This window comes from Onthophagus taurus, chromosome 3 (assembly GCF_036711975.1).
Source record: "Onthophagus taurus isolate NC chromosome 3, IU_Otau_3.0, whole genome shotgun sequence".
Taxonomy (NCBI): Eukaryota; Metazoa; Arthropoda; class Insecta; order Coleoptera; family Scarabaeidae; genus Onthophagus; species Onthophagus taurus.
The window spans coordinates 26,197,023-26,212,711 of NC_091968.1; the positions used below are offsets into that span (position 1 = coordinate 26,197,023).

General features: G+C 33.9%; 1 protein-coding gene and 2 long non-coding RNA genes across 4 annotated transcripts in view; 1 reads left to right on the forward strand and 2 right to left on the reverse strand.

Moving 5' to 3' along the window:
- The window catches only part of LOC111414448 (protein held out wings), a 34,987-nt gene extending 27,588 nt beyond the window's left edge, over positions 1-7,399 (reverse strand). For both annotated transcript variants that reach the window (XM_023045794.2, XM_071195542.1), the window contains exon 1: positions 7,014-7,399. In XM_023045794.2, coding sequence (XP_022901562.1) covers positions 7,014-7,140 — 127 coding nt within the window. In that variant the 5' untranslated portion in view covers positions 7,141-7,399. The remainder of the gene's footprint in view (positions 1-7,013) is intronic.
- On the forward strand, positions 7,368-15,022 carry LOC139429607 (uncharacterized). Its single transcript, XR_011640169.1, has 2 exons — positions 7,368-7,572; positions 13,333-15,022. It is a non-coding gene; the product is annotated as an uncharacterized lncRNA (long non-coding RNA).
- LOC139429609 (uncharacterized) lies at positions 12,565-13,343 on the reverse strand. The gene is made up of 3 exons (XR_011640170.1): positions 13,041-13,343; positions 12,785-12,962; positions 12,565-12,716 (listed from the first exon to the last, which is right to left on the reverse strand). It is a non-coding gene; the product is annotated as an uncharacterized lncRNA (long non-coding RNA).
- Positions 15,023-15,689: the final 667 nt, after the last annotated feature.

The following is a 15,689-nucleotide window of genomic DNA, read 5'->3' on the forward strand; positions in this document are numbered from 1 at the left end:
AAAAAGACATCTCTTTAAATAAACTTACATCAAGTAATCAATTTATTTCAAAATATATATAATAAATTCGTTTTGGAAAATATTCTCGATTATAAATATTAATAGAATAGAAGGTAGGTGTAAAAATTGTGCTACGAGATGATTTTTTTTAATTTTTATTTGTTAGTGTTATTCAAGTTATCAAAAAAAAAAAGGATTTGAAGAAGAAAGCTGTAGAAGCACCAGCACCTTACCGCTTCGTGTGTGAGAATTTGGTTCGAAAATAGATTCATCGCAACGCGCCGATCCAAGAATAAATATACTGTACACCACGTGATACCCGTTTCTACGTATACTTCTCTTCCGTTTTCCACAGAAAATTTAAATAGAAACCCGATAGGGGTAATCAAAAAATTACTTTTTAACTATTTGTGCTAATAATTTTTGCGAATATTCAAAAAAAAAGTCGTTAAAACTAAATCCAAATCTATTTTTATACATTGAACAAAACAAATCGTTTCTTAATCATATATAATGATATTTGGAAATATTAAAAGAAATTAATCCGAATCTTTACGACCTGTTGCTGACCCTCTTTCTGATTCCATTCAATTCAAAAAGAAAAAAAATCTACCTGTAGATAACCCTCGTGATACACAAAGTAGTTTTTACGGTTCACCTCACCCCTGTATTATGCACTTGTTGCATTCCTATTCCCCCTTACAAAGCGTTAAAAACGACACTTGTTGCTTTAGAATCAAGACAGGTATAAATTTTTAAACTGACAGAGTTTTGCTTCCATTTATACAGTGACGGACAAAAGTTTAAATACAATACACTTGAATTAAAGAAATCAAGGAGTTGCATAAACATTGCATTTTCTTAATTCAGTAGGGATTACGAATCTAGTTATTAGTAGTAGTATTAAGTTTGTGTTCTAACTTGTAAAATCTCCATATTAAAAGAAAAGAGCAAAAACCATAGAGTTAACTCACCAAAATTAGCTGAGCACATCGTGACTCCATCTAATAAGCGTACATCCAAGAATACAAAGAGTTCTACGACTAGAATTTGCTCAATCTCATGTTTACAAGGGAATGGATTTCTGGTCCAGGGTTTTATTTACTGACGAGTCGAAATACAACCTTTTTGGAAGTGATGAAAAAATTTGGTACAAACTGTAAAGTACGGCAGAGTTAGTATCGTGGTGTAGGAAAACTGGCATTCATTGATGGAATTATGGATCGGTATCAATTTAAAAGTATTTTAGAACAAAACTTGAAGCCATCAGTGGAAAGCTTGACCCTCGAGTATTGCAAGACAATGACCCCAAGCATACAGTAAACCTTATCAAACATTATTTGCTACATTATGCACCAAGGCAGTTAATCGAGCATATTTCAGAGCTGAAATCTGCGTTAGTCGAATCTTGGGCTGAAATAACAGCAGAAGAGACAACAAACTTAGTTGTGTCAACGCCTGCGTGTTGTTATAGAAGCTCATGGAGGGCCAACGAAATATTGAGTTTTAAAAACTACTGTGTTATAAGCTTTTGTACTATTAATTTTTGTATAATTTGTTGAATTTTTAGTGTTGCGCGATTTCTAATCACGACTGCTTAGGCCGAAATGACTGCTATAGGTATAGCAGCTAATGTGATCATCGACTCCAAAAAGTTAGCAAAAACGTTGTAATCTGCACTGATAGCAGACAGACAGGTTAAGCTAGCGCTTAGTAGGCATCGAACTAGATCGTCGTGAAGTCCTATCGGAAATCATTTGAGGATTTATCACGATTTCTTTATTTTAATCAAAAATCAAAGAGTATGTGAACAAAAGTGTGAAATATAAGTATATGGCTTGTGTTATACTGATGTGTACCTTTACCAACAACCGGATATGGGAGGAAAAACTTGAATGGAATCCAACGGTAGAGGACTGGAGGCTAGCGAATCTTGTGATGACTGAAATCAGAGTTGGCTGGGCCATACAGCACCATTTAAATCTGCCGGTCCTGATGGTATTCTACCTGTGCTACTACAGTGGTGTATGGCGGAATTACTACCACACCTACTAAAAATATACAAAGCATTCTGCTATGTTCCCTTATCTTGGAGAGAAGTAAAAGTCGTCATCCCCAAACCTGGGAAGAGAGATTACACTGATCCAAAATCATATAGACCAATCAGGCTTTCCTCGTTCGTCGGGAAGGCACTTGAAAGGCTATGTGACAGATATATAAGAAAAACGCGGAAAAGGTTTCCCCTGCACCCAAATCAGCATGCATACACTCTGGGCAAATCAACAGAAACGGCCCTACAAGAAATCGTAGGAGTTATCGGTAGACCTTTGGACTATAAAGAGTTCACTCTCGGAGTGTTTATAGATATCGAAAGAGCCTTTGACAGGACAGCTTTTCATACAATTAATAAAGTCCTTAGAGACAAAGGAGTCCAGCCTGCAATAGCAGACTGGATTTTAAATATGCTCTCAAAAAGGGCCGTCCATAGTGTAATTGATGCTATTCAGAATAATAATAGGACGTCCGCAGGGTGGGGTTCTATCACCCCTGCTGTGGAATCTCACCCTGGACAACCTTGTAAGACAACTCTCAGCTAAAAAATGCTAGACATTGCAAATCTAGCCGTTTTGGTTCACGGAAAGTTCGAAAACGTCCTATGTGACCGAATACAGGCTGGAGTGAGAATAATCGAACGCTGGTGTCGAGACAATACTCTGTCGGTAAATTCTTCACAAGGAAAAGAAGGCTGGGTACCCTTAGAGCACCCTGGCTTTGCAGAGTTCCCTTGCGCTTTGCCAATGAAGTGAAGTATCTGTGGTTAACCCTGGATTAAACACTGGCTTGGAGACCGCACATCGAAGGTAAGATAAATAAGGCACACATTGCGTTCGCTTAGTGCAGAAGGGCCGTTGGAACCTCCTGGGGTTTAACACCCAAAATATCCCTGTGGATATACACTGCAGTGATACGTCCAATGTTAACTTACGTCGCCATAAACTGAGGCTCGATGATAACCACACCAACAGCAACAATGGAGAATGTACTGTGTCTTCCTCCTCTCAATTATAACGTTGAGGAGGCGGTAATAGCAACAATGATCCGGCTGCAAGCGGCTAACGATAAATGGCTTTATAAATGTGGAAAATCGACTAGCCAGCTATGGGAGGAGGCTTGTAGCAAACAGCCGCTCCTGAATGGCAGGGTAGATACGAACAACCGTATGAAAATAAAGATAGGAGAACAATCCATGGCTGACGAAACTGTCCTCTCCAATTATAGGCGGACGGATCTCGTACGAAAACTGGCTCTGGTGCTTTGGTTTATTCCGTCGAACCAACAATAATATAATATAATGATTGCAGACAAGCCCTCCTCTTGCTTGGGCGGTATCGCTGTTCATCCTCGTTGCTTGAGCACTGCCATAACAATCTTTGTGAGCCAGCCGCTAGCAATGAGATTATGATCTGCTGGACAAAGGGTCATTCGGGAAATAAGCTTCATGTCATGGTGGACAAACTGGCAAGGAAAGCTGCAGGCGAACCTTCAAGATCGCCAGAACTATTCATCGCCCCAACAATAAGGTCTTTAATAAAGCTTCAAAAAGAGGAAACACGTAAGAAGTTTCTAACTTACTGGGACAGGACACCCGGATGTCGCCAAGCCAAGGAGGATCTGATGTACCCTGACTTTAAACGAACAAATTTATTTATGAGGCTGTCCAGGAAGAACCTACGTTTGGTCATAGGTCTAATCACTAGACACTGGCATCTACAGAAGCACTTACTGAACATGGGAATAAGTGACACCGACATCTGCAGAGGATGCGGTGAGGAGGAACACATTCTATGTGACTGCGTGGCCCTAAAAACATTAAGGTTATCCATTTTTGGAGATATCCAGATTCGCATGAGTGGAATTAGGGCAGGACAACCAGGACAAATTCTAGTCTTTGCCTACAAGGTAATATGGCTAATGCTGACCAAAAGAGGGAAATAAGTACAAGGGATCTGTTGAGGTCAAAATGCTGCCTGCCTTCCCGCGAATCCAGAATGTATATACTGATGAAAAAGTTTTATGATGATGTGAGGTGGGAATAGTATGGTGGATTGTCTGCAAATACGTGTAAGTCAATGGGAAAAACTGTCAAAAGTATGTGAAGAAAATAAAAACGAAATTGATCCTACAAATAAAATAATGAACTAATAGATGACTAATAGACTAATAATGACTAATAGATGAAAAAAATTGTAGTAATATAATCGGCGACATGGTCGAGATGGTTCAATGGCCTGGCCACCGTGATCTTAAAAAGCATAGTGTACGCCACGTAAGTTAATACTGAGCAAATATTGCAAAATCAGGTACATGCTGCTGCACAGACAATCCGCCAACACCCTGGTTTAGGCTGCGGTAGCTGGAGATCGTGGATTCGAGGAACCCAATTCATAGAAAATATGGGAAATAACTTCGAACACTTGCTGTGATGTTATTTTAAAATGTTCTATGTATTCTTGATTTGTAAGTAAATATCACGGATATCTATGAAACAGAAAATCTTTTACTACAAATTTTTTTCGCCCATTAGTCTTTATTCGTCATGAGGAGTAAATCCCAAAGTTTATGCATATAGGTTGAGAATCACCCTGTATATACCAAATATACTAAAAAGTATCGAATATTGATCCCAAAGGATCTGCAGAAGATTACTTAAATATCTTAAAGCCAATATCCCAGGGACTTAACAAATTGCAAAAAAAGTGCTTCTCTATATGATGCTGTAGAAGTGTGGAAGAAATTAGGAAGTCCATTTGACGAAAAATTGGAATTATCACTGTCTCAAATACAAGTTTATCATAAATTTTACAAACAGGGACTTCCTCCTTACCATTTTTCTATTTATTTTAGATGTAATTAAAAAATATATATAAATTGACGATGGAAGAGAAATGACCAGAGAAAGCTATGTCCAATCTTAGGGTCCAATCTTACTACCACTAATAATTAAGTTAAAGACGAAAATGGAATCATTTTCTGCAAGGAAGTTATATCTAAGTGTCACAAAAAAACCTTCCTGATATTGAGAAATTCATCCACTCCAATGTGTGCAACAAATGAGGAGTGGAGAAAACCAGAAAATTAGTATTTTTATATAAACTTTATAATTCCTGAGTATTGTTTTATTCTCATTTTTCTTTTGATTTAAACTCCATCTCCCATCGAGGTTTTTGCGTTAGATGGGATAGGAGATAGGAGTAGGTGTCTTTGCAAAGAAAACTCTGCTCAACCCTGACCGGAAAAGATCAACTCAGTTCCTGAGAAAATCAAAAAGTGACTTCTCATCCCCTTCCTGATCAGACACTGCAGGTTACGTAAGGATATGTTGTACATGAAGCTGGTGAACACACTCCTTAAGGGAATTCATTTTTGGCGTATCATAGCACAAATTTTCAAAGAATTTCCTTTGAATAAACTCTAAATTCAATCATCACACCGTAACACTAATTTTCTGTCATATTATTACGTTATACAAAAACCTCACAATTCAATCCTGTACGTAGACTTTTGTCCTCCACTGTATATTTGTTCATAATTGAGAAATCGTCAAAAAGTAAACAGCAAAAACGTTTTTTCTTTCTCTCTTCCCCCATAAGAAAACAGTCGGAATTATTTTGCGTAACGAATTTGCATAAAACACGTTAATTGAATTTACTCCTAGTAATCCTAAGTGTAAAGTGTGTAAAGATTAAAGTGGTTCTGTGTATTTTTAGCATCTCGATTTTTCGGACATCTCTTTATAATTGATTTTTAAAGAATTTCGAGTACGTTTCTTTTCGCTTGGGTAAACACTCTTCAATAAAACGTTAATTAAGAAAAAATTTTAGAAATAAAAATAACACTTTTAAAGATATGTCATTGTTATTAGTTACCATTTACACTTGTCTCTTCTCACTCGTCCGTCATCGGTTCGCGTGATTCATAACTCGGTAATCACCCAAAGTAGAAAACCTACTTCAATTTCAAGATTTAAAAAAAAAAATTCAAGAATTCATGAACATTTTTGACACAACATTTGACGTTTCAAATGTCAATTTTGTGTTTTAAACGTCACTTAAGTATATTAGTTTTCGATTAATTTTTAACGTTAAGTTTATCGCGATACTAAAATCCTAGAAATGAATCAAAACGTTCTCACTATCGTTTATAATTTTATTGGATTCCTTTCGATTACGAAATTACTTGCTTAAAAATAAGAAATAAGGACGTGGAAGATTTTTTAACTTTTATTTATTATCCTGACATTTAAATGGGTTTTCAATGATATTTGCGGTAAGTGCTCGCTTGGTTGATATTAAAAATGTTCGATTTACATCTTATTAAAGAAAAGAGAAAGAAAACGTTTTAATTCAAGCTTCAATCGTATCGTTAATATTAAGTGGCCCGCTTCATTAGAAAATTTCGTCATACACTCGACTATAAACATAACATTCCGAATGACGACGAACCGCATCCGGACGTTTAATTATTTTATTATTACTATTATTGTTATCATCATTGTCACCTCATCATCGATATTTATATCGTCACCATCACGCTGTGTTGAATGTTTATGTCATTTATGACAGTTAATTTTAAACGTCATTTTTTTTTAGGTTATAATGTTGAATTGACATTACCTACTACATTCCATCGCGATGAACTCTTTACATGGAACTAAAAAAGACAGTGCTAGAATATATCGTCGGTCATAAAGAATGAGAAAGAGAGATGCCACACCTTCTTCTTCCAGCAATCCTCCTCTCTCAAAAACTGGAACGAGAATCGTTCGAAACATCGCGGGCGGCTCTACTCTGACCAAGCTCACGTCACTACATTAAAAACTAAAACCGCATGTCGCGAAAAACACCCTTAATCACCACTTACGCAAACCAAACCTTAAATTAACCCCCGGAAATAAATTCCACAACCCAAAACTGACAACTCATTAAATTAAAAAAAAAAAACTAATAACTTACCCTCATCTAGAAGCCTTTCCAAATGAAGGAACACGTTTGGAAACGCAGCCAGTTGTTTTCTGTCCTTCAATAACTGAGCCAAATAATCAGCGATGCTCTGCGTAGAAGCGTTACTTGTATCGCACATCTTTGTTGTTGTTTATTATTAAACGAGATGATGGTGGATTATTTTAATTATTTTCTTGTTAATCTTGGGTTCGTGTATAAACGATTTCGATTTGAATTAATAATTTCTTTTTGGTTATTCGCGATGCATCTCAAACTCGCGCACACGACGACTTCATCGACGGCAAAGACACTGATTCTTGAAGACGTCGCGAAACGAACTAAGTTGGTACTCGTTGAATACTGTTCGTCTTTGGGTTATCCACCATCTTTGTTACTGAATGTTGGCGCGAGCGCAATCGTAACTTTGCGTTTTAGGTAGGAGGCGGTGGATTCGAGAGTGGAAAGCCATCATTGAGAAGCAACCCACTACACTTGCCTTATAAGGTAACGGGGCTCGACGAACGACGGAGACGATCTCCATCGGTGTTTATTAGTTTTTGGTTCCATCCAGGTATTCATCTTCTTTATCTTTATCTACAAAAATAATATAAATTTTTTTGTTATTGGTAAATATTTGTTGTAACGCCTTCTTTTCGGGGTAAGAACGAATTGAAATGATTTAATTTTATCTTTGAATTGATAAAAAATTTATTTGAAGATAAAATAAGACCAATTGATTCGTTTTGGGTGATTTATCTTATCGTTATCGATATTAATCGATTGGTTTGGATTTGAGTAAACATTTTATTTCATTGGTAAGAACTAAAATTAGTTCTTTCTTTATAATTTCACAAAATCATCAAAAATTAACTTTTAGGTTATGTTGTAAAGTTGTCATAATTTGACGTTTTAAAATGTCATTTCGCAAAATTTGCAGGTTAGTTCTTGTTGTTATTTTCTTCCACTGAATCGGGTTCGGAGTTCGAACTTTCGTTTATATCATTCTCTAGTCGCAGAGTTTCTTCTAATTCTGTTTCTTATTATATGGTATCTTCTTTCTTCAGCTCCTTTGAACTACCCAGAGATTTAACAAATTATAAATATACGGACACACGTATGTACAGTGATAAGTGATACAATAAAGTGTACATACACCCCAGAAAATGATAAGTTTTTTAACAAAGGATGTTAACAAGGATGATTTTTGCAATATACAAAAATATATTTCCATAGAAACCAGGGCTTACTTTATCCCACATAAAATGCAACATGTCTGAAGACGCATGGCTAAACCCGATACTTACACTATCACTATAACTAACACAAGACCTAGAACTAGAATCATTCGGGTTTAGCCGACTTAAAAGACGTGCGGCTAAACACGAATGATTCTAGTTTTAGGTCTTGTCTTAAGCCGTGTGTCCACTACCAAGTTTTCTTGCGGAAGTTGCTTCCAGAAGTTTTTGTCGTGTAAACACGTATTAGAAGTCGACTTCAAGAAGTCACGGCTTGCAGAAGTTACTTGCAGCAATTATGTGGAAACACGTGTTTGTTGCTTGCTCGAAGTAACTTAAACGACTTGCTGTGAACTAGTGTTTTGAAGACTTGCAGAAGAAGTCGGATATACGTGAGTAAGCGGTTTGTGGTATTCTCTTCTGTTTTCAGTTTTGTTTTGTGTTTTTTTTGAGTTCTTTTCAAAATTTATAAAAATGGACAAAAATAAATTCGTTTGGAGTAGTGAAAAAACACATTTGGTAATTGAAAAACAATAAAGTTATCCTGAATTATGGAACACGTCCTCAAAAGACTATAAGAATAAAATTAAAAAACAAAATGCTTTAAAGGCAATAGCCAATGATACAGACGCACCCGAAGAAGAGGTCAAAAGGAAATTGCACAACCTCCGAACGCAGTTTGGTCAAGAAGTAAACAAAGAAAAGAAAAAAAAGTGGCCTAAGTGCTGATGATGTATATGTTAGCAAGTGGGAGTTTTATAATGACATGAAATACATGACGTCATCTCATGTACCCAAAGAAACTGAGGATAATTTGGTAAGAATAAGAAAATACGGATATATAATCGTTTTTCTTGTTTTTTTTCTTACCTGTTGCCAAAAATCGAAGAGTAACTAAAAGCCGGTGTTTGGGAGGTATAGCCAATCTCATTTTAGTATCCTGCTTTTGAATACTTGTTTGAATTAAAGATAAAATGTATTCAAAATCATCATTAGACAGTTTCAGGAAATTTTTCAGTTGCATGGAGTCTTCGGTCCGCAATTCTTCAAGTAATGTATTTTGGAAACTTAAATCTACGCGCCGCAGCACCCAATTTTTCACCCAAACACTTCTTTTTGTATTTTTTTAATTTGTTTCTTTTTAATTAAATATGCTGCGATGGCAGCTGCCAATCTTATTTTGCCACAAGACATTTTTATACTGTCATTCGTAAAAAAAGCAAACTACTGCAAGCTGTACTCACATTGTGTGGAAACACGTCTGCAATTTCTTGCAGCAAGTTCGTCGTGATAACTTCTACAAACTACTTCTGGAAGCAGACTTCCGTAAGTTTCGGTTTGAGTGGAAACACTTCAGCAAATACTTGCAGAAGTTCTTCCGCAAGTGACTTGCTAGTGGACACACGGCTTTAGTTCTAGTGCAAAATTAGAACTAACACTAGACCAAGAACTAGAATCATTCAGGTTTAGCCGTCTTGATAGACGTGCGGCTAAACCCGAATGTTTCTAGTTCTAAGTCTAGTGTTTGTTCTAGTGACAGTGCTAAGTAGCGCTAGTTAACATTAGATATCACTGTGTTACATATTTTTATTAAATTAAAACTAGAAATAACACTAGACCTAGAACTAGAAAGTTTCTGGTTTAGCCGTGCGTCTGAAGACTGAATAATAGCGGTGAATAATCATTATTCACGGGTACTCAATTTGACAGATAATAATTATTTGAAACGTCAATTTAATTTAATATTTTTAAGACTTTGTAAAGGTGTGACATTAAAAAAAACGTAAACAAATTCCTTTTTTCATATGATTTAAGCATAAATTAATTAATTTTCTTAAAAAAAAAACATGACGTTTCATAGAATTGACATTTAATTTTGACAAATTGTTGTGAAAAAGTGTCACATTAACGTTTAAACTTTAATTATTTATTTTTTTTTTTAATTTTATTTAAACCTGACGTTTCATAAACTTTATATAGAAAATTGCATTAAATCTCTCTAAGATTTCCTCCCAAAACACTGTTAAAATTGCAGTTTCTAGCTTTTTTAAATTATTATATACAGGGTGTCTCACGTAACTGGTTCGTTAGAACTTTTTCAGGTTCCACTATTCGTAGAGAATTGAAATTTTGGTAGCATGGGTTGTTCAGTTGTCAATGTCATTTTTAATTTTATTATTATATTCGTAATCTTCATAAAAAATCCTTTAAAATAAGCCCAAACTCGACATATTTAACTTTAATATTAACGGAAATACAATCACTTCCGGTTTGAAACGTCAACGTCAATTTTGATATATTTGTCATCTTCATTAAAAAACCTTTAAAATGAGTCCAAAGATGACGCACTTATCTCAAAAAACAAAAAAGTTAGAATAAAAAGCATTAAACCCGAAGTTGGCAACAATGAAGATAGCAATTTAATTTTTAAATAATAATACCAACCTTAATTTTTTATTTCTTTTTATTATATTTTTAGATAAATATTAAGACATTTTATAAAAATTAAGAATATGTCAAAATGACATTGACATTTCAAACCGGAAGTTGCTTATATCTCGTGTAATATTGGAATTAAACGTATCATGTTTGGACTCATTTTAAAGGATTTTTCACGACGATTACAAATATGTCAAAATTGACGTTGACATTTTTAACCGCAAGTTGACCATAACTTTATTAATATTGAAGATAAATATGTCGTGTTTGTACTCATTTTAAAGGATTTTTAATGAAGATTACAAATATGTCAAAATTGAGGTTGACATTTTAAACCTGAAGTTAGTTATCATATAATAGACAACTTCATGGTGTTCTTTCATGACGTATTCTTTATTAAAAAAAACCTTAAAATTAGTCCAAACAAGACGAACTTATCTCAAAAAAGTTAGAATAAAAAACATTAAACCCGAAGTTAGCCACAATAAAGATAACAATTTAAGTTTTAAATATTAATACCAACCTTAATTTTTTATTTTTTTATTCTTTTTTAATTTTTGTGACAAATATTAATACATTTTATAAAAATTTAGTATATGTCAAAATGACATTGACATTTCAAACCGGAAGTTGCTTATATCTCGTGTAATATTGGAATTAAACGTATCATGTTTGGACTCATTTTAAAGGATTTTTCACGACGATTACAAATATGTCAAAATTGACGTTGACATTTTTAACCGCAAGTTGACCATAACTTCATTAATATTGAAGATAAATATGTCGTGTTTGTACTCATTTTAAAGGATTTTTAATGAAGATTACAAATATGTCAAAATTGAGGTTGACATTTTAAACCTGAAGTTAGTAATCATATAATAGAAGTTTTATAACTGAAGTTAATCTAGTGTTAGTCACTTTTCCGCACTTTCTTTTTATTTTTAACGTGTTTTTTGGGTTTAGCCGTGCATCTTCAGACGCAAGGCTAAACTATTGTATCGTTTTTAGCATATATTGATAGGCAATATTTCTTTCTATCTGATGAACATATCATATAGGGTTGCAAAACTTGCATTTTCTGAAAATACTAAATCAGTAAATTAAAAAGGGGGCTCCTTCATGGACCGGGGCCCTGGACTTCATCCATGAGTGTAGATGGTCAGTGTTTTACGTGTGCTAAAGTTGCTCTGGGATATCGTCTCAATGCCAAAGTGTGACCCGTTTAGGAAAGTAGGTGTGATGTCGTCTGGGCGAGCTTCAAGGAGGGGTTGTTTACGAACAACCTCACCCCACATATAATGACAAAGACTTTACATGCATGGAACAACATTTCAAAATAAAGATGACACAATTAATGGAAGGATACTTCTTCTGCGAGCCAGTGGTCTAGTGTCTCGACTTTCACAGGACCTTTATCGGTCAACTGTATCTGGAAGGGATCTTAAGTAGGGTATCGTCAGTAAGTAATTTTGAATATTATTTTGTTGGTGGCTGTCTCTTAATGCTCTTAATTCGGCTGTTATTTGATTTCATTTATTTTTATCACTATGCTTTATATTGGTTTGCCATTTCTTTCTCGCTTTCCGTTTTTCTGCAATTTTGTCTCTAATAAACTTAGGATATAGGTTAGATTTAGGTGTTGAAATTAATGTTTGTTGAAATAGATTCCAGTTAGTGAATTTATAAGTGAGTGATAAAACGATATATTTTATGCGATATATTTTTCATAATAAAAAAATTAAGCTTAAGTTGGCTTACCAGTCGAGAGCACCTCACAATTTAGGTCTTCTTATTGCTCTTTCTTTTGTATTTGTCAAGCGAGAACCCCAAGACATGTGTTTTGCATTAAAGTCTTCATAAACTCTTTTGAGATGTTTTGAGAACGGTATGTACGTTGATAGATATTAAGCCATTAGTGGTTTAAACTTTTACCATTGTAGTTTGATATTGTTCAGTACTAATTGTGTTGTTTAAATAGTGGTCAATATTACTTGTAATGATAATTGCACTTCCACTTGGAGCACTGGACCCCTGAGTAAAGCTGCAAAACATTATTCTGTTTAATTTTGTTTAATGTCAAAAATAAGTAACTAATTAGTATGTATTTACTAGGTGTTAAACAATTCTGCTATGCATAGTATAAAAAGAAATGTTTTACAAAAACCTCATTATTCTATGAACTTGGTCTATAGTTGCATGTTTATTCCAGAACCTAAATTGATGTGTTGGCAACATCTGTGGGGGTTTACCAGGTTTTAGCAACTTTCCATATACTTGGGAAGTATTTCTGTTTAAAAGCAGCATTAATTATGTGTAATAGTTGGGTTGCTTTTAGTTCTGGGAACCTTCTCGGATCCATCATTACCTGTATGAGAATTTTTGATTGTTGAGTATAGTCCGATCCACTTTCTACGCAGCTTCATAAGCTAAGATATTATATCTGGTCATAACCTCTTTCATTTTCTTTTGTTGTATGGGGTATATTCGGGCCCCTCTTTAATTACAGAAATGGTTGTTACCATAAAAGGTGCATCTTGGGGAATTTTCTTCTCTTCTTTGCAAGCCATCTTATTTTAGATTTGCACTGTTATTTAGTATGTATTACAACAAATATGTTAATATTATCTTGTGTATAAATTTAAAAATGTATTTTGCAGGTAAAATATTTTTTATATCGAAAGTAATCTACATCCTACACGTGGTAAAGCTGGATTTTCTTATATCCAATTCCGACAGACGGGCGTCGATATCGTATTAGGAAATGCCGTTGGTCCAAAAACGCGGAGGTTGAAAAATGACGCGGCGTTTCGATTGCAAAAGGAAAATCGAAAGGCTTCTACGCGGCACGGCGCGATGTCCGTTCCACCAACGATGACCTTTAGCTGCCTCGTCCCCAAACCAGATGGTGCGTGCATTCAATTCAATTCTTATAAAGCAGATCGTAATTGCAATCGTCATTTTTAAAAACCGTTCACCAACTCATTATGCACTCAGAAAACGAGATTAAATCTCCGTTATCTCAAACTAATAAATACCGTTAATTGATTAATGAAGTCATCGATTAAAAAATAAATCAATGACTAATTTACGTAGATAAAAATTGACTCATTTATGTGTGAATCTAAAACGTTTAATTGACCATTTTCGCTATCAGCAAAACCAAGAATAACAACAGGTGGTTTTGTGGGTTGGAAATGCCGTCATCGAGCTTCGATTCTTGTAGATCAGTGGGCGAAATACTTAAACCGCAACCTACTCGTTAAAGAACGATGGCGCCATCTAATTAATCAAACAATATGTTCAAAATTAATTTTTGTTTTATCTCTCAAAGTCCTATTTTTTTACTTCGTCGTTGTTAATTAATTAACAAAGAGTGATTTGAATGATTCAAATTCCTTATTCGTCTGAATCGGAGGTCAGACACGTTTCAAACGTGTGTCGATTGTGTGGGATTGTTTTCTGTTTGATCTTTCTATACGTACAACGTATGTTGTCTTGTGTGGGATTGTTTTCGACGTTTTACCTACCACGCAGGGGTTTCGCCTACCTCTCTTCATCTATCGAGTTTTAGCCTACATTCCCTTTTACTTCAACACGTCGACTTTTACGGTAACAATCGCAAAATGACCGGTTAATGACTAATCAACAACCACATTAAGAAGTAGGCAATGGGAAATGTTTAAATAGGGCATATAAATCATTTTTTAATTCTTTTCACTAGAAAAAGAAATATACATCGTCAAATCATTCAATATGATAGTAACCCTATAAAGGAATAAAGGAGATATTAACCTAATTAAATCCTTGGAAAAGTCGAAAAGGGAAAAAATAGAGCAATAGTCAGATCCAGAATTGAACATGCTTTGTGCCTATTCCTAAAATTTTGATAAATAAGCTACAGGTAATGTGCTATGAAGCCTATAAAGCTAAAGCTTATAAGCCAGAAGAAAGAAGAAAGTATATAATACAAGAGTCAGTGGAAATTTTGTAGTTTGAGCATGATATGAACGAATATTTCGAACTCCAAAACCTAACCAGATCTCAATCAATCAATTATTACGTTCATTTTTCTTAATTAAAATATTTAAAAAACTAATTAAGATTAATTAGTACTTACAAATCGTTTTTATATTTTGCACTTTAACTTACACACAGCATCAAGTTGAATAAACACTAATTTTTGACACATTTAAATACCAACCTAAATAAACAAATTTTGATATAATTTAATAACTTTTATAAAATTTACCGATTAAATCTAATAATAATAAATTACCTTAAAAATATTTCTACAGTTTTATACATATAATAAATATCTTAATATAAATAAATAAATTCTCAATAACATTTTTTGATTACACCCTTTTTTTGACATATTTGGTTAAAAACTTAACCTAAAAATTTGTTACCAACCTCTAAAATTTTTTAATTTTTTTAATAATTATTAATTATTATAACGGTTTTTATCAAAAGTGAAGTATAATAAGTAAAATTGTACGATTGGGAAAAAGAAAGTTCATTTTATAATAGTAGTCGTTTTGAATATTTAATTTTTTAAAGTGCGTGGGCGATCCGTTCTGGACACAGTTTCATTCATATGCAAGTGATGGTTGCGAAATCACGCGCCAAATGGTGTGTTAACGCACAGTTGCTGTCGCTGTAACTCGGTTATAACACTTTTTCTTCTTAACTTGATGAGGAACATATGGAGGGAATTTAATGATTTAAAAAGATTTTGGGATAGTTTTAATTAAAAAAATAAGTCACTATTGCGATTATGTTCATAAAAATATTGATTTAATTACAAGTTTTAAAATAAATATTAATTAATTTAAAAAAAATCAATTAAATGAACTAGCGACATCTATGTATAATTAATAGTATTAATAATTATTTTTATTTTATGCAATTTAACCAAATTTTGTTTAAATTTTAATGTAAAATTATATTTAATTTATTCACTTTTTAATTTTATTAATAATCGTTATTTTTTTGCTAAAATTATTTCAAAAAT